Here is a 24,209-nt window from a genome sequence, read left to right on the forward strand (position 1 = left end):
GTATTTTATTTATCTTATCTATTAGTTAAGTTGTTCCATGCTCTCGCCAATTTTTCAACCACCAAAATGTTGTTGGTGCATAAGTGACCGATTTAGCTTCCACAGTAAACTACGTATAAAAGGGAAGTCACGATACTCCGACGGTAGCACAGAGCTGGACATTATAGTCACAGATATATATACAGAATAGGACTATTACACTGCCTCACTGCAGTGCACTGAAAGTAATCTTTCGCCTGGACTGTCGCTGGTTGTGTGGAATATTACTAATTAGAGTGACAGAATATAGAGCACTATAGAAAGTGCAACTTTGTTAGCTCACATATGTATTAGCACTATAGTAAAAACGTCTTGTACAATTGTCTATTTTCCGTTGAGAATGTCAGTCGTGACCGAATTCGGTCGAGAGCTCATCAACATCATTATTGTTAACTAAATTACACTTAAATTATTTGAGGACTGATTTCTTCTTCATCGAATAACTCTCCGACTAGCTAAGATTGGCAGTCAGCTTTGGATATTCCTTCTGTTTTTTTCCACTCGCGATTTCCGTCCATACTCGGATGTTGTACAGCCAAGAACAGACTAAGATGTATAAAAATAATAGCAATACTATTTAAAGTAAAAAGTAAGAATCTGCAAATGTTACCGCTCGGCTTAGGCCTCCTCTCCCTTTTGAGGATAAGGTCTGAGCTTACACTATGCGCTCGAATGCGGTCTGGTTGATACATGTTATTCATCCCACACAACCAGATCTCACGATATTTTCTTTCACCGCCAAGCAAGAGCTAAATTCTTATGGTGCTTGCCTGGAATTGAACTCGCAACTTTCGGATTTACGTAATCTATCCACTGAGTTACACTTGGTAGGTGAATATTAAATTATGAATAAAAAAAACTAAAATAGATTTTTGTGAAGTTTATAAGGAAATAAAGTTATAAGGATTAAGAATAGTAAGGTTTGGTTTAAGAATTTAAAATAAAACTATTTATATATTTTATCAAGTATTCATTAATATATTTACTACACAAGTACAAATATTTAATTTACAATTAAATTCTTTATTTACATTTTAAACGTTTGAATTCCTGAAAACCGACGTAAGGACAATTTTGTACTAAAATAAGTATAATATTATAGTTACTATGATTTGGTTCTATAAAGGTTTTGATTAAGAATTAATTACATTTAAATAATACATCGTAAATAAAAATACGTTAACTTAAACTATATTTACAAGATAATTTATAAACATATAAGAAAATCGAACATGACCAAATTATAAAGGATTATGCTAATCTATTTTGGCGACATTTTTTTTTCTTATCATTTGAAAAAGGTGAACGTATTGCACCATACAGCCTTGGCGTCAATACATTAGTAGTAGTAGAAATAACTAATAACTTATTAAATTAACTGGTAAAGATTTTAAATTAAAGAGGTCGATTAAGCGCGCATTTACATTAATTTTAACACCAATACATTACAATAACCAAAACAGATATATTTCATGAATATCGGTAGACCATCGCTGTATATTATATATTTGAATTGACCTTAATAGTTCAAAATATATACAGTTAACCTTTATTTTTTATTGCTGGCCATTTGACTGTGTACTCGGAGACGGCGAGCCAGGTAAAGAGGTATGCATTGCCAAATGTGGTGGCATCATCGGTGGCAAAGGCCTTCCCATCAAATGGTGGGGGAAGTACTGCTGCAACGGGTGAGGGTACATGTGGTGGGGATGGCGGGAAAACTGCGCCATTTTTAGCTTCTCGATCTCGGCTTCTTGGACGCGTTTCGCTTTAGCTCGACGGTTTTGAAACCAGATTTTGACCTGATAACAAATAATTTCAATTATTATAATATACTCAAATAACGTAATAAGTCTAAAGGTCACAAGTGCGAATAGAGTTCATACTCGTTACTGATAACGTTTTTTATAACCTATTTAAAATTATTTAGGTTTAATTTTTTTTCCTTAAAACTTCCTTATACGATAATTATTTGATAATGAATAAAAAATACTTATATATTTTCTATAAACTTACTCATGGGAGCAAGGTTTGTCTATAATATAGAAATCACAAACAATCTATATTAATCCCATTTATAAAAAAATAACCAACAACTACTTCGAACTCAACGAAACTAACCTGTGTCTCTGATAGTCCAAGAGATGAAGAAAACTCGGCCCTTTCCGCTATACTAAGGTACTGCTTGTCTACGAACTTGCTCTCTAGAGCGCGCAGTTGTTGAGCCGTGAATGGCGTCCGGGGCTTGCGGTTCGGTTTGTGCTTGCGCAGGTTGCATTTTAATTTCGGTGGCTCGCCATTGGCATCTGTGAATGAAAATTTTAAATTAAAAAAAATCACTTACTATTTACTTATTACTATTACTAGCTATTTTAAAAATAATGTTTAGTTAATTTATTATCAATGTTTTAAAGTCATATCTGTATTTATTAGTCTGTGGCTTTCACAGAACACTAATGTCCTACGAGCCTTTGGTGATAATATATGTTTTTATTTCCAGCCAACATTGGGTAAAATTTAAATTTTACAATTAGGTGATGACTCCCTTTATACATTTTAATTGGATTTAATATAATAAGTGAATGAAACAATTGCGTTGACAATTGCCATGTTTTGATATCAACAATCTGTAATATTATAATCAGACATGCTCCTAATAACTCGTTAAAGCGAGTGGTATTTATCTATTCAAACTATTTACGAAATGTAAGATCAAATTATGCTATTCGACATTTACGTACAAAATAATTAAATCAAATGCCAATGAACTTTGTTTTTACGTTGGCTGTATAATTTATTTTCTTAGTATTTAATTTAAAAAAAAAAAGACGAGCTACAGTTTTTACATTTTTTCAAAGAATTTACGCATTGAAAATTGAAGTAATTCGTAAATATATTTCTTTACAAATTGAATTCAAATGGTATAATATATAAAACTAATAGTACTGTAAACGGCTCTATAACCGAAGACTTCTGTGGAATGCCGCTTATTTCTCAATAAATCGTACAACAACAACGCGGAGGAATCGGACCACGGCCTAACGATAACATCTATACAAAGTAATTTTTAAATGATTTAACGATAAAACAAAAATATGAATACGCAAATCGGAGTGTTTTTTTACTGAACGGGTTTCACTTTTTTGATTATCGCTCACATTTATTTTATTTATTTATTTTATTTTTTATTTATGTACCAACAGAGTATACAGAAAATTATATAAATGAAAAATGTGTACAAAGGGATAACTTATCTCTAACAAGAGATCTCTTCCAGAAACCCTGAATCTAGTGGAGATTATTTGTAATACATATTACTAATATATTTATTTATTATTAATATATTTACTAACTCAAATGAGTTTTATTTTCTTCCGCATATTAAAAAAAAAAACAAATACAATACTAGTGTTATTTTTTAAATAGATAATAAATTTAATTTGTTATAATATAATATCGTTAACAGAATTTAAAAAACTCTCGTGTTTCAATCAAATTCATTCAGTAGAGATAGAGCAAGGAACATTTATTTTTCTTGAGTTAATCCGTTCATCCAACGTTGACATTTATCAGAGGTTTATCTTATTTATCATCTTAAACTCAGTGGTCAATAATCGTTTCAAGATGATCTTGTGGTCCAATGGGATCAACAGATGTATAAATTATACTGTAACTTCTTACTAGTAATTAGATCTAGTGATAAATCTTCTATCGAAAGAAGTAAAAAGTAAAACCCAATCCTTTGTGGCGCAATGTCAGCCGGTCGCGTCTAAGAAGATCCTTTACGTCTTTAACCACACTGTTACAAAATATTGCTGTTTGGCGGTACAATAATTAATATATGTATATATATTTTTTTTTATTAGTGTGAATGTTTTTGATTTTGCATTAGCCTCCACCGTTATTTACATGGCGACGCCTAGATGGCATCTCTACCTTTTGTACAAAATAATAATTGTTCGGGGATAATAAAGCTTATAAATAAATAAATAAGCAAACAGACCACCCAGTCAGAGCCTGCACGAACTCCAGACAGCTTTATAATTAAATAATATGACGTTTATTAACCATAATATAAGCAGTAATGGCATACTTGTATTTCGGAATATTATCAATACATTAAATATCGCGAGATATATATCTATTTGTCTATCTATATATAGACATTTGAAAATTAATGTGCAAAAACAAAGTACAAATTTCTTAACGTATCTTGTTATCACAACTAATAGCTTAGATAAGTAATATTTGTATATTTAATTGAATTAAATTTGAAGCCCATAATATATACAAGAACCGGTTGAAAACGTTGACATAACGGGAAACAGCATGAAACGGTTAATCTTTATGAATAATGGCTATTTTTAACTAATTTATGATAAAAGTTTATGGCTCATATCGATGTTAATTAATGTATACGAACTAATTAGTGCTTATGCGTTGATTGATTGCGTTAGAAAGACGATAGTCAGTATGATAAAACAAATTACGCAAATCGATTCATAAGCAGTCATTCATAATAATTGACGTATGTACTTGTATATTACTATGTAAGGTTAGGCAAAGATTGCTAATAATAACAATTTGTTCAAAGTCAAATAAATGTCCCACTGCTGCGCTGAGGCTTCCCCCTGTTTTGAGTAGAAGGTCGATCTTAAGCCACCACGTCACTCCAATCTGGGTTGATAAATCCACATGTTACATTTTTTTCTACGGACACGGCCTAGCTACTCAACGGTGTTTCCATTGGCCATGGTGTTTTCTTTTATTTAAAACAAATCCAGGTTTGAAACGAATATCTTTAGCTAAGATTCAGGTGCTCTAATCTATATGCCATCTCCGCCCATCTCTTGATTACAATTACGACGCTTACTCCCGGTCCCTATATCTAACAAATCGTTATTGTACTTCAGTAACCGAATTCGATTTAATTACTGTCCGTTAAAGTCGTTCCTATAACTTCTAATGTCATTAATGGCGACTTCAAAACCTACGAATCTTTCTATCTACCATCGAATTATATCGTTGAGTATAGTGACGTAACGTCATGTCTCGTATTAATACATTCAATTTAGAATTTTTGATGCGATTGAAAAAAAAATTAATAATAATAATAGCAATATAAGCTTTATTTACCCCTCTTATGGTAAATAATATAGACTTAAACATATGTGTTTAAAATTAGGCAAAAAATTGTCTCAAATACAATTAAAAATTTTGCTCATGTCAAAACAAGATGTTTATCACGAACAAACGATCGCGCTAATCTAGCTTTTACTATAACTACATAGAGACGTAATTCCCGTATCGAATGCATAATATGAAATCCGCGTCACATTACTTCTATTAGAAATATTAACCTTGTCACAACGTTTACGATTTCAACATATTAATCCCGATGTCAAACACCACGAGTCGCTTAATAGCTAATGGGCCACAAAAAGCGAGGGAAAAAGTAAATTATGTGACAGCCGAAAAAAAGTTCCATGTGTATTAATGTCGTGTTAGGATGTCAAAGCGACTGCCGGCGCACTCAAATAAAAATAAAGTTAGGTACACATGCAACTGTAGACTGTCGTGAATAAAGCCAAAATGATCTAGCGATTATTATATTATGTGTGCAATACACAATTAAATGATGAACCCCAAGAAAGGTCATAGGCTACTTTTTTCTACCTATGCCTCACCCCTCTAACACGCGGACGAAAAATTAGTCATTTATAATTCTAGTACGTTCTCATACTAACAAATTAGGAAATTTAAAGAAAACATTCGTTGTACTATTAATACCCTTAAAGTAAAGGATAAAACAAAGACAAAATGGATACAATACTTGTTTTAATTAATTAGTTATAACGTATGATAAATATTTTAAAATATGTAAACGGCCCAGTTACTAGTTATGTACATTTATTGTGTTCGAAATTTAAATAATAAAAAACATCTATCAGACTTGTCTTCAATACTCCATAATAGGTCTTAGCATGTGCGTTTGTCCTTAAATTGTCCGCGTCTAAATTACATATTTAAAAATACTTGCACGAGAACTGTCTGTTTCGCTGTTAATTGTCTAAGAGATATCGGCTGCAGATGTACACTGAATTATACGCGTTTAAGTGTATTGAAAGAAATACGACGCGTTTTAAAACTTAAGTACATTTTTTCCATTGTTTTACACTCGTTCTGTCAAACTTTTTTTTTTTTAATTATAGCATACATATTTTATAGACAAAGATACGAAAAATAAGTACATTTCTCAAAGTAAAAATACCATACAATTGATAATTATATTTGATATTAAAATTAATTGCGTTTTTAACTATTTTTTTACTTTATTTTTATTCATTCGATATTCATAATTAAAGTATTATTAATTAAGCTATATTGGATACTTAATCATTTTAGAAGGTTAAAATTAATATAAACCTACATGGTTCGGAATGTAGATTCTAACAAGAAAAACCGGTAAGAAACTCAGTTCTCAAACACGGTTTCTCTTTTTCATCGACCACAGAATATACAAGTACTCGTAATAATCATACACTCCTCAATGTACATCTAAATTTATATATCTTGTATGAAAATCATCAAATACTTATTCCAAGTTTATAATTGTCATCTATATATGTATTTCTTTACATGAGTTTTAAATTTACAATAAATAAATATAAAACTGTCTGCGGAATTTCATTATAGATTAATTGCAATGTGAATGACATTCAATACGGCCGAGATTCCATCGAGATATAATAAGCGTTGATCTTAATGAAATCAATTTAAATGTTATGCTGACCGTACTATTCCAGTACCGCTAAAAAGACAGTTGATATATTAATGAGTGTGTTTGCTTTTTGTGAAAGCACCACCATTAATCGTGCGAGGCGTGGTATGTCATTCATTCCAATGTTTTAAGCTTGACGTTTTTGTTGTCTGTGCAACAGAGGCGGGAATTCTTGAGAGGGAGTCGCGTTTACAGAAAATGGCATTTTATTGTACTGTTTCACACTAATGATCAATCGTAAATATAGATGGCTCTATGACTGTATTAAGCGATGTGTTTAATTATAACACATGTCAATGCTGTTGATTTTTTTTTCATTTTGTTATGTCCAATTAACTGTTTGAACTTTGTATTGCTGTTAATAATTTAATTTGGATCTTTGAATAAGTTTGCAACTAGACTTTATTCGATAGCATTTTTTAATAGTCAGTTAGCTTTCATTTCAACAATTAAGTATTTTATAGTTACTTTATAATAAAATTTCAAACTTCAATTTTATTCCACAGATAAAAAAGACGGTATCTATCAACCGCTCATTTTTTTTTGTACAATTTAATTTTAATCTATGGAACGAACGATATCTTTAAAAGTTTATTTTATTTAAAGACAAAATAATCGATATACGTAAACGAACCACGTTAACTAAACATTCGTAAGCAAAAAGGAAGCGAGCGACATCACAATAAATCTCCATAATCGGTTCAAACAAAGACCGTCCCAGCCATTAACAAGTCTTCCCGAATTCTCCGAGTACACCTACAATATTTATCTGGCGATCAAACGAAATGTCTTCTATAGAATCATTCATCACGCGACTCGATCGCTTTTGAACCGGGCCATAGAAAACGCGGAAGTCCGCAGTTAAACTGTGCCCCGGATATGTTATTACAAAGGCATTGGTTTAATTGTTAAGAATAAATAGTTGGTACTTTAATACTTGAATATTATAGGTAATGTTTAATTTGATCTAATTTACCGATAACACTCCGATGAGTGGTCTGCACCTATTTATTTTTATTATAAATCAGAGGTAATTTTTGAATTGTTGCCAGTACTATGTGTCAATTTAAAACACATATTTTTTGTTCAAGAAGTATTTATCAAGTTATGACGCTTATAGCGCAATATACAAGAATTATGTTTCCGGTTTTGTGGTTTAGCTATTTTAACAATATTATCTTTACTTATCTTAACAGTAGTGTTGCCAGTTACGTATGATTTCGTAAAATTATTTATCTGTATATTTAATTTTGGCAATTTAATTGTTTAATAACAAAGATAATTAATTGCGTTGATGTAACTACAAAACCTAGAACGATTTCCAATACAAGCTACGACCTTAATATACCTAAATCACAGAGTGACTCACACACATAAACATAGCTATAAACTGTCATTTCCAGCGTATTCCATGGCTCTATTCTGTATCGATTAACTAAAGCGCGCATTTAGCCCCGACGCAATACAAATAGCACTATTCAATGGGACATTAGTATTTTGGCGTACAGCCAACACTTGACAACACTTGACTGCTTGTTCAAACCGCTGATTTAGCTGGAAATTACTTTATCTGTGGATAATTCATTTGTTTGTGTTTTGTAACGGTTTTAAATAAAAATAAAAATTATACTAATGTTATTCTTAATAATGTGCATAAATGGAATTAATGTAGCGCTTTTTATAACTAGAAAAAAAATGTAACTGAACAGCGTTTAATGATTAAAATTAAATTAATTCCAAACCTCATTCTCACCTTTAATACGAATAAACAATAAAAATAGTTTTTGCTAATAACTGAAGACAACTATTTTTAAACTGTAATAAATACCTTAGTCTCTATAACGTTGTTATTACCTTTCATTAGTTAATTATCGCGGATTCCTCCCGATGCAAATTAATTCATTTTGTATTATTAAGCTATTTAAAAGTTCTTCTCTTACTTTAAAAAAATCAATAAAAAACAAGGCAACATTGTTTCTCCTACCCGTACAAATGTAACCATTGTTTTATTGCGTATAATTGATTGGGAATGCTTCTATAATTAGGAGCATGACTTGTGGACCACGCCTAGGGTTGCCAATTTAGCCATTAACCAAAATATGGGTGGAGGGGAGTTACGAACATGTGACGACTTCAGAATAATAAATACTAGACTTCTACTTCTACTCTTTTTACATAGATAAATATACACACATACATAGCTCTGAATTTTAAATCAATAACTACATGTATATATTATGTATTATAATTAATAATATAATTAGGTACTAATGTTAATGACTGTGACTATTACATGTGTTTAGTTTTTTTTTTTTTTTTATATTAACAGAAAGGTTATCGAATGAATTACCTAAAGGTACATAAATGCACACCTCCACACATAAATATGAATACTAGAAGAAATGTTAATCATTTCTTACTTCGTCTTTAATTAGGAGATTTTCTTTGTCGTCTTTCGTCACTATAATTACGAGTATATAATCGTTTATCGGGTTATTAGATATAAATATAGATAGAGTATTGTATACACTTAAAAATCTATAAATATTGATTGAATTTGACGAGCCGGTTGGCGTGGTTGATAGATGCCTTTCACGCCGAAAGTTGTGCGTTCGTTTCCTACCCAGGACAGACATTTGTGTGCATGAACATGTCTGTTTGTCCTGAGTCTGGGTGTAATTATCTATATAAGTATGTATTTACGAAAAGTAGTAAATGTAGTATATCAGTTGTCTGGTTTCCATAGCACAAGCTCTGCTTAATTTGGGATCAGATGGCCGTATGTGAATAATGTCCCAGGATATTATAATTAAATTTTAAATTATATATATAAGCTTCTCCAAACTTTTTATAGATTTTATTAGATTTAAATTTTCTACGTAAAATATATATATTATTAATAATTTGTAGAGATATCCATAGAAAATTGCAATAGAATATTTTTTTTTAAATGTTAAATGTAGCAACCCTGCTATATTTTATTAAGTTTAGAAGCTTGTAAATTGTTTGCATTTGCATATTTTAACAAAGTTTCGAGCAGAAAAATGCTATTGGATAAAAAAGAATACGATTACGCACCCTCAAGATATATCACCCAATCACAATCCAGAGTTCATCGATCAAATGGGATTAACCAATCACCTGTGTTATAAATGAAATGCTATTGGACATTTATTTGATTATTCACCAGATCATGACCACACAATCACAGCACCATTCAATATATGTATTTCATTGCGATTGTAAAGAAGGTTGCGAAGATTAATCTATTATTATCTCAAAATGATTTATAATATGAACACAATTGTGACAATACATTTGTAACAATCAAAAATTTATAACCATTGCAAAACATACATCATTTAGATTTCGTAATATTTTCAAAATCAATGTATACTAACTTTATTCAAATACTAGCTTTCGCCCACGGTTACGTCGCGTGAGGGGAGGGGGGAAGTTGTTATGTTGCTATCTGTTAGCTTAAGGTATAACCTACCTGTATTACAAATTTTATCCAAATCTGTTTAGTAGATTTTGCGTGAAAGAGTAAAAAATATCCATACATACTCACAAACTTTAGGGTTCCTAAAATTATTAGTAAATGTTTTTTTTATATAAAATAGGTATATTATATCATATAATATAAATAAAACCTGCAGTGCTGTTCTGTAAGGTCTTACTTCGTATCTGTGAAATGTTGTAAACTTACGGTAATACGCTTTTTGATACGTTCATCGAATCATTTCATTTATTCAAATACTATAATTACCATAGTCAATGTCGCAATTCTGACATTTCACTGAAACTACATATCAATTATCATTATTTATACAGAAATCAAAAACACAAATTATAATTACGAAGTTTGTCATTTTGTGCGTACATTGAACCTAAATAGCTTTTAATAAAATTCGATGTAGTTAGTTCATTCTATTTTTAGCATTTTATTACATTATATTTTAGTTACTTATATGTGTTTTGTGTTCATTCTGTATATTTCTGCAATCTTCCAAACATTATTTCCTGGTTAGTGTTACCCTGCTAAACCAGGAAATAATGATTTTTTTTCACACTTTCCTGTTACGTAAGTTATTAATTAAAAATATGATATATTAAGTAACGGTTTCAAAATTTAAGTTATCCAAGTCGTTTCATACAATAACGTCCTCCACTTCCCACTTTTTGATTTCGTCCAGTACCAATGTTTAATGGGCAAAGTTCGTTGCATCTGGTAATCAATTAACTTGTCTCTAAGTAAAAGAAAATGTTCTAAATTTAAAATATATATTTTTAAATGTCTACGGGAAATGCTGTATCATTTATTTAAATTAACAAATGTAACTATTTCAATAAGCTCATGTGATCATAATACACATTATCCTCAATAAAATATATGTTTACACAATGAATTCGGTCAAATTAATTAAAAATGTAATCGCGTCATAAAAATAATCGGAGAATAAAGTTCATTAGTATTAATTATAATTGTAAATAACTAACCGAGATATGATTAAAAATATACAATTTAGCCGATATAAGTATCATACACAGTTGTGGTCAAATAATAATATTTTTATGACTTTTTAAAATATCGTTTTTTTTTTAAATTAAAATAAAGCTAAAATTTAATCGTTAAAACACTTCAATGACTTTAACTCAATGATATAAAAGTCAACGAATAAACATATTATATTAAATTTCATACTTATATTTCTAATAGGATATATTTTAGGTTTTATACGATTGCATATTAGGTATATGTAGATATACATTAACTTTGAAAAAGGAGAAATGGATTATTATAACACTACTTACTAAGGACTAGTGTTCCACTATGCCCTTTTCTGTCCCCTGACAAAGTGTATGCAATTATTCATTGATTATCAGTTGAGTGATTAAGACGCTTAACCAACAAACAAACAAACTCGCATTTATACCAAGCATTTATTATATTAGTAAAGTTACCCTCGTATATACTGTAGGGTTCTTTTTTTTTAATGTATAATAGGCTAGCGACTGACTGTTCTCATACCTTATGGAAAGTGAAGATACAGTCTAAGGTGGAGCGCGCTTGATTCTTATTTCGTATGCTATTATTCATTCAAAAAGACTAATATTTTGATATTGAAGAGGTAAATCTTTATTACCCAAATTAGGAAAGATTCAACTGAGATAAATAACTAATCAAATGTTAGAATTTTCTTAAATTCATTAAATTATACTTATAAACTTGTAAAATGTTACTTAACTGCCGAGATGAATAGAACGTGTGAATGTTAACCGATTATCGTGGGTTCAAACCCTGGCAAGCACCACTGAATTTTCATGTGTTTAATTTTGTGTTTATAATTCATGTGGTGCTTGATGGTGAAGGAACCTGCATGTGTCTAATTTCACTGAAATTCTGCCATGTGTATTCTACAAAACCGCATTGGAGCAGCGTGATGGAATAAGCTCCAAACTTTCTCCTCAAAAGGGAGAGGAGGCCTTAGTCCAGCGGTGGGACATTTACAGGTCGTTACTTTTACTTATAAATATTCCTTAGCGGCTATTTATTTAAACAGTGATTGCTCTCTTTCTGTCATTATTGATTTGACATTCGAAAGAATAAGACACGGCATTGTTCAACTAATCATCCGCTTAACAACGTTTATAAGTAAGGCCGTAAATGTTTCAATTATTCTTTTACAGTGCATAAGAATCATTGCTCGCAACATTTCAAATAGTGTTTTAACGCTCTTGAATTTAAAAATTAATCTACATATATATCGTTATAATAAATTATACTTAAAAATTAATTAATCGTCGAAATAAAACGATATTCCACACTTTCATTTTTCAAAAATGACAAATCTTTACCGTATAATAATATAATAAAATTATATCGTCAATATTACCAACTCTACAGGGTATATTAATAAATGAACATGTTAATGCGCGTGCGCCGGTACGCCGCGGGGCGTCCCGACTCCCACGCTGCACGCTGCCCACCTAGTTATAGAACATGCTATAAGAAATATTCTTATAAACAGATATTTAAAAAATATGTTTTAGATTTCCAATTCGAAATCGTTATAATTAAATTTAAAAAAGTAAATTGCTCAAAAATTTTAGATATATATAAAGTCGACGTGTTATTAAAAAAAAGAAACACAAATAGACATTTATTCTTTCAACAAAATATAACTTCTATTGTAAGTAAATTCCAATTATGGACCGCTAACAGATTTGATGTCAAAACGATAAAAAATGCTGCAAAATATTAAGCGCGGAACGAATGAAAGACATTCGTAACCAAAGGAGTTTTTTTTTTAAAAAATACATATTTGCAGCGCTATTTTTCCTAAATAAGTATTCAAATGAATTCGAAGAAGCTCGTTATTTATGGTCCGAACACAATGTGGCCAAACCTCGATGACAAATTGACTAATTCGCCACGCTATTTTATTTTTAATTAAAAATTATAAATATATGATGATAGTTATCCGTATTTATAACCCGGATTATGATGCAGCGAATGAAAATTTATTTTGCGTTTTGACGTTTATAATCTGTGAAATTTTAGCATAACCTTATTTATTTTATCTGTGAATTCTATTTTTCGATCTGTGCTTTATTAAATTATTATTCTATTTTGAAATTATTAGATTACTACTTATAAATTATAAAATAGTCAAAGAGCAATTGCAGTCATTTAAACTTTATTTTATTTTAATCGCAAATTTTAATAATTCAAATAAGAAATATGATATCTAAGAAATATGATATTTTTATGTTAAATATTAATTTAATGTTGATTTATGTATGCAATTAATAATAACGCTTGGATCAATCAATAATCATATAATATGTATTCTCCGTAATCTTTCGATCGCCCATTAAAACAGTAGCGAGCAATAAAATAGACTATATAAAAATTTTGAAACTATTAACGGACATTCATATCAATTTGCATAAACATTATAAATTCTTTTGAGACGATTAATAATAAATTCTACTTTGATAATTCACTAAAATCATCGATATCTTAACAGCATCTTGAATTTATTGAGAATAGACAATTTGTTTCGTCCGCTTTCTTAATGTAAAAAAACTATTTTCTTATCTTTATTATTCAATATTTTATTAATCATTAAATTATTCAAGATCATTTAGTGGAATAATTAAAAAAGTTATAGGCGTTTTTTTTGTATTTTAAATAATTAACTTACAAATTGATGATATTTTATTTGCTATATTTTTTTACAGGCAATGATTTTTTTTTTATTTGTATTACTTACGTAGCTCATACTTATACATAACTATGTAATCTGTATTTACTTACATAAAACAAAGGTGTGTTTGATTTATTTTAACACATCTAATATAAAAAAATCGCAATCAGCTTTGATGGGACGACGCTTGAACTCCGCTCGCGATAATAACGTCAAGCTTTTGAAGTCTGCGTAACCGATATTGTTTTATATTACACTAAAACATCAAATCAATCAGTTCGTCTATAAAAGAATTTACACCATTTCAATAAATTTCGTAGGCCCATAACAGAGACCAGAGACAGCATGTAGTAACCAATTAGACATATTCCAAATTAGTTCCAGTATTAAGCTCATTACAAGCGTACAATAATATAACACGAACAACCAAGCGACCAAGTGCAAACTCAACGATAAATACGTCCATATTTGTCCATATATGTCTATTGATTTATTTTAACACATCTAATATAAAAAAATCGCAATCAGCTTTGATGGGACGACGCTTGAACTCCGCTCGCGATAATAACGTCAAGCTTTTGAAGTCTGCGTAACCGATATTGTTTTATATTACACTAAAACATCAAATCAATCAGTTCGTCTATAAAAGAATTTACACCATTTCAATAAATTTCGTAGGCCCATAACCAGAGACAGCATGTAGTAACCAATTAGACATATTCCAAATTAGTTCCAGTATTAAGCTCATTACAAGCGTACAATAATATAACACGAACAACCAAGCGACCAAGTGCAAACTCAACGATAAATACGTCCATATTTGTCTATCAGGTAACTGTAAATTCTTATCGGGGCGACTCGTTAGTGGTAACCCGAAACCCCTATTACTCCAACGGCGGTTTTTCAAATAGACACCTTAAGTTTTAGATATTAAGCTACAAATTGAATTGTAGGATTATTTAAGTTCTTTTTTCTACCAGTACTCGCACGATTGCCTTTCCTAATTGGCTCGCCATCTGTTTTAATTCATTTCGCGATAGTTTTACAAGTATTTTATTGACGCATGGCTCCGCCTGGCGGACGGTAACGGAGCGATTAATCGATTCGATTCGTTTGCGTGCGAGTCGCTCGATTGAATGTCTGGATCGCGAGTAACTATTGATTTTTAGTAATGTTTCAAAAAAGTATCCGATTTACGCAATCATACATTCATTTAAACATTTAAGTAAATATAAGATCGATATATAAAATTTAACTAATGGTAAATATCGCAATATGGGAGGTCGTGTTGTTTTAATTTAAACTAAATTGTACTGTAATACTAAGGCTTATAACATAAAATTAAATTAATCTTAAAAAGATAAATCCAGTAGCGTCTTCAGTGACGCGTGCTGCCATCTCGCGGACGATGACAGAGCATAATAAATCTTTAGATAACATCAGAAGTAAAGATTATACGGTGCTGGGATCCCCATCACGCCATCCGTGCTTCCTGCACGAACAAATTAGAGCTCGCAAACAATCATGCTAATTGGCAAACCCTTTGCTTTAAAACCTTCGGCATAAGGTTCAAATTAGAATGGAATCATTTAAAGGAAGCTGGTACTTTTAAGCAAATATATTTTTAGTTATTCGCAGAAGTACAGCAATGTTGACGCCGGTAACGACTTTAGACAATGAACAGAAGTGCAGTTTAAATCTTAAGTGCACTAGTTTAAAGCATGTAAAATTACGAGCAAAACGTTAGCTTGCTCTTTGACTATTTTACAAATGAGCCGGAGAGCCACACGCAATTCGTAGAACAGTATTTACAACTGAAAGAAAATTACGCTCACGTGAAATGTTAATTTCTATGCATACCGAGGGAACTTTTTGCTAAATCGCATATTAAAACTCCTTGGTCAGTGAACGTTTTTGTACAATTTCAAATTCTGCCCTCGACCTATGCGTTGACCAATTAGAGATGCCCATTAAAAAGCGCGTTCCTTTGCTTCTTTTTTTCGCAAAATGCATTCCTTCACGAAACGAGGTAGGCGATTAAATTCGTCAATTTGCACAAACAAGCCACCGGCTTCGGGCTGCGTCGGGTTTTTGATACCGGACGACTTCTGTTGGAATACAAATGACGTATGAATAAATTCAAGAATTTTATAATTATAAAGCTTCTAAGCAATATAAATATATCCAGTTTTTTTCCTTTAAGTATAGTAACACTCTCTAAATGTCTCACTGCTGGTAGGACTCCTCTCCATGTTAGGAGATTCGGTTTACTCCACCACACGTCTTCAATTTGGATTAGTAACACTCGTAACCATCCAACACATGCAAGTTTGCTCATGAAGTGTTCCTTCACCGCTGATCACGTGATGAATTAAAAACAAATTTATTGGTGATTGCCCTGGTTTTAACTTCGATGAAGATGCAGTTTTATTATAATAATGTCCTCCAGACCGATTTCGGCCACGGCGGCGAATCTCAAGAGAGATTAGCCAGCTACGCAGGAGATATTATAGTGCACAAGTGTGTGCGCAAACACAGGTGCACTCTCTATTCCCTAACTCTCATAATCCGATGGGACGGCAATCCGACACGATCGGAAAGAGTTCAAGCCCAAGACCAACGGCTTTACGTGCTTTTCGAGGCACAGGAATGTACACACTTCCAACTTCCAGACTCCGGGCTTCTACTGAGAATTTTCTGACAGAAAAACGCAATAACTTTTTATTGGCCCGACCTGGGATTTGTACTCAAGATCTCCGGGTCTGCGGCCTTACATCAAGCCACTAGAACAACGAGGCAGTACAGGCAGTACGACACAGTTTTATTAACCACTGGGATATCACCGTAAAACCATTAGGTATTTATCCAGGATACTTAAATGTAAAATTTCATGACGATCGCTTCAGTTCTGTAGTCGTCGATTTGGTAATAAGCAGACAAAGTTACTTTTGCATTAATATTGACGCACTCATTCATCATGTGTCATTTAATCAAATATTTATTAAGCTGGTACAATCGTTCCTACTAAACATTCATCGAAGAGTTTAGTAGGAACGATTGAGTAAAACGCAATAAGTGTGAAATGAAAACTATAATATAAAAAAAGGTATAAATCTTGTCTAAATATTACTTCAGGTTAAGGAAAATAATGTTAGCATTCCAATTTGTCACCGTTATGAATTTATTTAACACATTATTAAAAAAAAAATTAAAAGCGAACTTAGTATAAGTAGCATGCTTTTCCCTTGAAGAGTTCTAAGTTTTGTCACGTTCTTTATAAACGGTTCGCGCGATTTAGTTAGGTTAGTAGTTAGTTTAGTTAATAGATAAAAAGTAACCTTGTATATATATAGTATGTCTTTTCTCGCTCAAGCTTAATCCATGCCAAATTTTATCAAAATCGGAACAGTGGTGTAGCCGTGAAAGCGTAACAGACCGTTACTTTCGAGTTTAAAATATTAATATTAAGTCCAGTATTTTTGACGATCGAACTTTTTGCGAAAAAGATAATAAATTCCATACTCATTATAAAAGCAATTTTTAATCAAAATTAGTTAATGAATTGAGCGATCGAATGTCATTAAACATTAATTTTATAAACTTAATCAGAAACAAACATGCTCCTTTAAAAAAAAATAACCGTTTTTATTTTAAATTAAATTTTTTCAAGACTTTAATAATGTATTTAATTTTAAATAAATGTTTTCGATATCAGCTATGTATACAATGACATTTAAGTAAAAGGCACAGATATAATTAAATTGCAATAATAACGAGACCATTAGCTCGATAAGCGTGAAAAAAAAAATTTCTTAATCAATTCCACTGAAGCAATGCAATTTTGTATTAGTAATTTAACATTCTTAATAGTCTATTATGCGGACTCGTAAACAAATAGGAAAATACGAAGTTATAGTCGTATTAACGCGTATTTAACTCGGCAAAGGCAAGAGGCCATTGTGCCGATAAGAAAACAGGTCCTTTATTTTTCAACGCTTAGGATAAACGTCCAGCGAATAAAAAGCTTTACAACGCTGACATTATCACCATTACTTTCTACAACTGTACGTCGATGTACACGTGTTTTTTTTATTTAAAAATATAAACGTAACCCAAATGGCAACAGAATGATTAAACTCTTAAACAAAAGTTATAAGCATTCCTATTCTGTTATATTTTTATATTTAATAAAAAAAGTCTTTCAGTCTATTATCGCAATGATTGCTAGATATTGTAATTGAAAATTTTGAAATGAATTACGAATATTACGATAATATATGAAGCGATGTGTTATGTTACGCATCCAGTGGAGGTCAAGTGTTAGAGCTGGATTGATTGGGGTCCAGATATAGTACAGGAACGAGATTTTTTGTTCGTAAGTGAACAAATTATATTATATGTTATCGATGTATTCATATCTCTTCTTGATTTGTCTTCGTTATTTAATGAAGTGATCAATTTTTTTATAATTATAGAACAGGAAGGCAGACGAGCATATGGGCCACCTGATGGTAAGTGGTCACTAACGCTCCTAGACATTGGCATTGTAAGAAATGTTAACCATCGCTTACATCACCAATGCGCCTCCAACCTTGGGAACTAAGATGTTATGTCCCTTGTGCCTGTAATTACACTGGCTCACTCACCCTTCAAACCGGAACACAACAATACCAAGTATTGCTGTTTTGCGGTAGAATATCTGATGAGTGGGTGGTACCTACCCAGACGAGCTTGCACAAAGCTCTACCACCAGTAAAAAAAATGATACAAATCGGCTAGTGTATATATTTAAAAATGAAGACTGGTGATGTGTATATAAAACAAAAATGTACCATCTAATTATTATAACGGAAAATAGGGAAGATTTTGAACCTTTGTCTCTTTTTACTACACTTTTCGTATGAAAGGAATTATAAATACAAATAAAGCACAGGATATGAACCCACAATTATCCCTTAAGAGTAACGTGTTTTAGCCACAGGGATAGAACAAATGAAACTTATAAGTATCACTTTACTTTTTTTTTACTTGGTGGTCAGTCTGGGTAGATACCACCAAACAACAAAACTTAGTATTCTTGTGTTCCAATTGGAAGGGTGAGTGAGCCAGTGTAAATATAGGCACAAGGGACATAACATCTTAGTAGCCAAGGTTGGTGACGCATTGGCTATGTAATATCTATGGGCGGTGGTGACCATTTACCATCAGGAAGTCCATTTATCCGTCCGCCTACCTATTTTATACATAAAAAATCACTTTACGTAACGCTCTGTAAACAGTTGACCGTATTTTTTTTATAATTGAAAGAGAAAAAAGAATAATGAGATGACATGCATACAACACGGCAACAATTACTATTGTTTTGTTCCAATTAATTTAACGTATTCTTTAATTATATTAGTAAACTATTTCACATAATTTAAATACTTAAACAAACGAACAGAAGTCACACGCGAAACTAGTAAATAAATTATATGCATACAAAAGTTCAACAGTTTTATAAAGTAAATTAATGGATAGTGATAGTGCAGAAATGTTTGACATATTTACGACTGCACAATAAAAGGCAAAAAATTACACTTAATTAGTGTAAAACTGAAAATAAATTAAGTTTACGTGACAATGAGCCATTACAAGGAACGAGGTGCATGCGAATGCCGGCTTAAATTCACTCAGTATGCATTTATATGCGATACACAATGCAATAATCACATGATGATCTGACCATGTGCTTCAAATCAATTAAGGAAATAAAGATGCCCTTTTGAACATGTGAACTAACTATATACTTATTGTCTATGACTTTCCTTGCGTGTACACGTATGACTTCAGATATTTGGTAACGCTGAATTATAATATCCTAGGACATAATAATATCCTAGGACATTTTTCACACACGGCCATCTGATCCCAAATTAAGCTTATACAAAGCTTGTGCTATGGAAACCAGACAACTGATATACTACATGTACTACTTTTCTTTTGTAAATACATACTTATATAGATAATTACACCCAGACTAAGGACAAACAGACATGTTCATGCACACAAATGTCTGTCCTGGGTGGGAATCGAACCCACAACCTTCGGCGTGAAAGGCAAGTGTTCTACCAACCACACCAACCGGCTCGTCATGAATTCATATATATTTGGATTTATATTTGAAACAAAACATAGATAATAAATATGGTATCTTTATCTGTTTTGTAATTTTTTCAAATTCTGGAATGACATCTTTTGCTACGGTTTAAAAAAAAAGATCGTATAATAATATCGGAAATAATTAGGAGGATAACTGTCCTCTAGAATGTTTTTTTAATTATTAAAATAAAGTTTTATAAGTATGTTAATACAGATAAATAATCGCGATTACAATCTCACACTCATAAACTACAGTACATGAATAATAAATATGCTCTTGGTCTCTCTAAAATTTTAAGTTTTCAGTTAAAATATTCAAAAAAATAAATTACGTCGTTACAATTATTCTCATTATAATTAGCCATAGTCATTTTAAGCTATGTTTTATACTTATCATCTGTTGCATTCTATGTTTTTTCATTTGGAATGACAACAAATAAATGATTACAATAATTAATTTGCTTGAACTGAAGACATAGCTGTATGTTGCAATATGTTTGCTTTTCTGATAAAAGTATTAAATAAAAAAAGTAATTTGTTTGACGCGTACGAGATATCTTATAAAATTTAGCGTCCCGAAATATAACTTATTGTTTAATTAAGAATTGTATTATCTACATAAATTTAAAAGCAATGAAATCCACTAACAATCATACTAATAAAACTTTATAGTCTTCATTTTACTAATAACCGTGCTTCAAGCACATTTGCTGTTAATGTCACGCTAAATGTAAAACACGCGAATATAGGGACAAAGAAATCACACAATATATAAAATGTTTTCACATAACGTATCAATATTACGTGTAGATGTGTACTAAAGATCCCATATTCGAACTGAAGTAAGTACAAAAATTTTAAGCGCTAAATTCTTATTCCTTTATTCGTAGAATTCACATGACTAAAAAAAAAAACTAAAGCATGTACCTATACTTGTCCGGAAATAGTAGAGAATCATTAACTCTACAACAACAAATATATTTACGTAACAAAAATATCGGTAACATTTAATTATTTATGCAAGTACCTCCACCGAACAACAACTCATTGTTGAGTATTCGTGTAAAACGATCGAGCCAATTGGTAATAGTTGCTGTATCTATTAACTATCCTGTGAGATATAAGTATAAGTAGACTAATCACGATAAGTAAGCAGAGTATGATATCCAGGTTCATCAAAATCCATCTGGTATCCACATGATAAATTCTAAGACAGATATTATAGCTAAATATTGTGTCAGTACTTTCGTAACACTTAAGTGATTTATATTTCAAAAACACCAACAGACAATCCGATACATACCTACTGTTTTAATTATGCTAAATAAAATTAGTTAAAAAAGCAATGCATTTTAATTTACAAATAACTTTTTACTTAACAAATTTTAAATTAATGATAATAAAAACATGAATATTGTGATTTAATGGAATAGAAGAAAACTAAGCGATTAGCACGCCACTGTTGAAAATACAATAAGTATTAAATTTTCTTAATGATTTGAATTCACGCAAATTAAAATGTCTGCTATATTTAAGCATAAGATTGGCATTATATATTATGTATATATATATATTACAATTTAAGTATATATATATATATCTTAAATTGTAATATATATATATATATATTACAATTTAAGATATATATATATACCGCAGTAATCTTACAAATTAATGTCGCCGACCGCAATCGCATACACGAATGATTTCTTCGAAACCGTCCTAATTGCTTGAATTTTAAAAGTAAACATTTTAGGACGCGCGAAATTAAATTAAAAATTAAAATTAAAAAAAATAATTTTAAAGATGTAGTTGCAGTTATTTTCTTGTATCCAAATATTTGGCAAGAAGTTTTTACATCGATCTTCTAATTAAGAAATAAAGAAATGAATGAAATATTTAAAAACGTCAAGAATAACGTACGTCTTAGATTCAATTTCATTAAACAGATTTATTTTTTTTGCGTTATAAAAACATAAACATTACAATACCAATTTAAGGTACTTAATAAAAGGAATACCAAATAAATTTATTCATTTTTAATTATCGAAACCAATGAAAAAGATAAATAAAATTCCCTTTTATCAGATCCACGAAATCTTGGATCATTTGGGAATAATATGCTAAATCGTCGGCCATGTTCGAACCGCCATCTTAACGTTGATATTGTTTTCGCATTTCGACAGATCCGTTATTTATGTAAGGCTTATTTGGCCCCTTTATTTGCGTGTTTGTTTTGGACGACCGGTTCTTAAGGGGTTACCGGAGATTTTAGCATCGTGTCCCAATTGTCAAGGGGTTTATCCTTTGTAAACTTACACTCAAACATTGCGTGAATTTTTCACTTAAACATGTTGACTGTTTATATTACTGCTTGTTGGATTAACACAGATATCTTGATGGAAAATTAAATTGTCATTCGTATAAGAATAATTACTCAAATGATAATTATTCCTAAGAAGCAATTATTTTTTTCAAGTCGTTTTTTTCTCAATAATTTCATACTATTATTATTAGGTACTCATATTAATAGAACTGTACATTTGGCTAAGTATATTAAAATTGCGTCCGTGTCTATTCCTCTTCTTAATTCAAAACATATAGACGTAGAAGTTTATAAACTATTATTGTAATTAACTGCCATTTAAGGTAATGTAAGTAACCTATTACTTATTTTAATTATCCCCATCAATAAACATGGAAAGACATTCCAATATTTTCCAACATGATTTAAGATATACTATAAAAATTCCAATAAAGAAAGTAGGTATCAGTAGAATAAAAGTCAATAAATACGAGGATACATTTTAAGGCTACAAAAAAGTGATTGATGACTGTGTGGAAACTCAAGAGGCGTTTCTTGCAGTAAATTATAAACTTCAGCGTAACCTTAAAAAAACCGGCGCTACACGGCCGACGATTGATATTTACGAGTAATTGACACCAAATTTGGATTAAATTTCCAATATAGTATACGCAATTAAACACTTAAATCATAAATATTATTGAAATTATTTACTTAAAATATTGAAATAATACCAAATAATATAATAATTAATATAAAACCAATATATTGGAAACCAAAATATAAATTATTTAAAAACTGACCTGTTAAATGTCCAACAGGGAAATGTGATTGAAACAGTGGTCCAAACGATGGCACGACTGATGGAGCCCCAGGCCAGCCCAAGCCGTGATAAGCAGCAGCCGCCGCTGCTAACGCGCTGAACGGAGTGGGTCTTATAGGTCCTAATCTTTCCTTCTCATTGGGCGTCGACGTTCTGTCATCCTCATCGCTCTGAACTCCGTTTTGCAGATCTTCTACGTCGACTATCGAATCTTCTTGATTTACAGAGTCTTCGTATTCATCGTCCGACGATGTCACGGTTGCGGAGGCGTTAAGATTAAGGGGAGGGGTTTGGGATGATGGCCTGGGAGATAATGACTTCCCGCCGGGCAACTCGGGCTGCGCTGCCGGAGATTGTCTGAGAGGAGATTCTGGTATCGTTCGATGATGCCTAATCATTTCAGCTGTCTCATCCACCTGATTTGTCTTAGTGTCAGCCAATATCGAGGCGACGCTGAAGCTGATCCTCGACGCTTTCGGGGGCTCGGTCGCCTCCGCCGGGCTGCTCGGGTATCTCGAAACACTCTGTATCGCCATGTTCACTTCCTTTTCCTCGTATCTTTGTTTTTTTAACATTGAACGCCAGTCAGTTCCATTTAGCACAGTTTCACACTATGATCGCGATCGTGGGATCGTGTACGCATGCGGGCGCGGTCGGAGGTTGACTGGCCGGCGAGGAGCGGCGGAGACCCTCGCACCGGCTCGGAGGCGTGTCCGTGACGAGCGCCGCCTCCGATATAAAGCCATCCCGCTCCGCCAATCGACCGTTCGGAGCCGAATTGATCCGAGCGGGGGCCGAGGGGAGAGCGATTTAGCACGCTCTTATCTCGTTAGTCTCCTTTGTGATACTCGATTTTTTTGTAGGAATCAAAACATAATTACCTTTTGTAGGGGTTCGCGCGTTTTG

The 24,209-nt window shown here is 31.7% G+C and overlaps 1 protein-coding gene across 1 annotated transcript; it reads right to left on the bottom strand.

Annotated features, from left to right (window-relative positions):
- Positions 1 to 1,088: 1,088 nt before the first annotated feature.
- LOC126778230 (muscle segmentation homeobox-like) lies at positions 1,089 to 23,950 on the bottom strand. Its single transcript, XM_050501714.1, has 3 exons — positions 23,284 to 23,950; positions 2,161 to 2,345; positions 1,089 to 1,841 (listed from the first exon to the last, which is right to left on the bottom strand). Exons 1-3 carry the CDS (start codon positions 23,876 to 23,878, stop codon positions 1,596 to 1,598), a joined length of 1,026 nt encoding a protein of 341 aa, XP_050357671.1. The 5' UTR covers positions 23,879 to 23,950; the 3' UTR covers positions 1,089 to 1,595.
- Between the last annotated feature and the right edge of the window lie 259 nt (positions 23,951 to 24,209).

This window comes from Nymphalis io, chromosome 25, assembly GCF_905147045.1.
Source record: "Nymphalis io chromosome 25, ilAglIoxx1.1, whole genome shotgun sequence".
Lineage (NCBI taxonomy): Eukaryota > Metazoa > Arthropoda > Insecta > Lepidoptera > Nymphalidae > Nymphalis > Nymphalis io.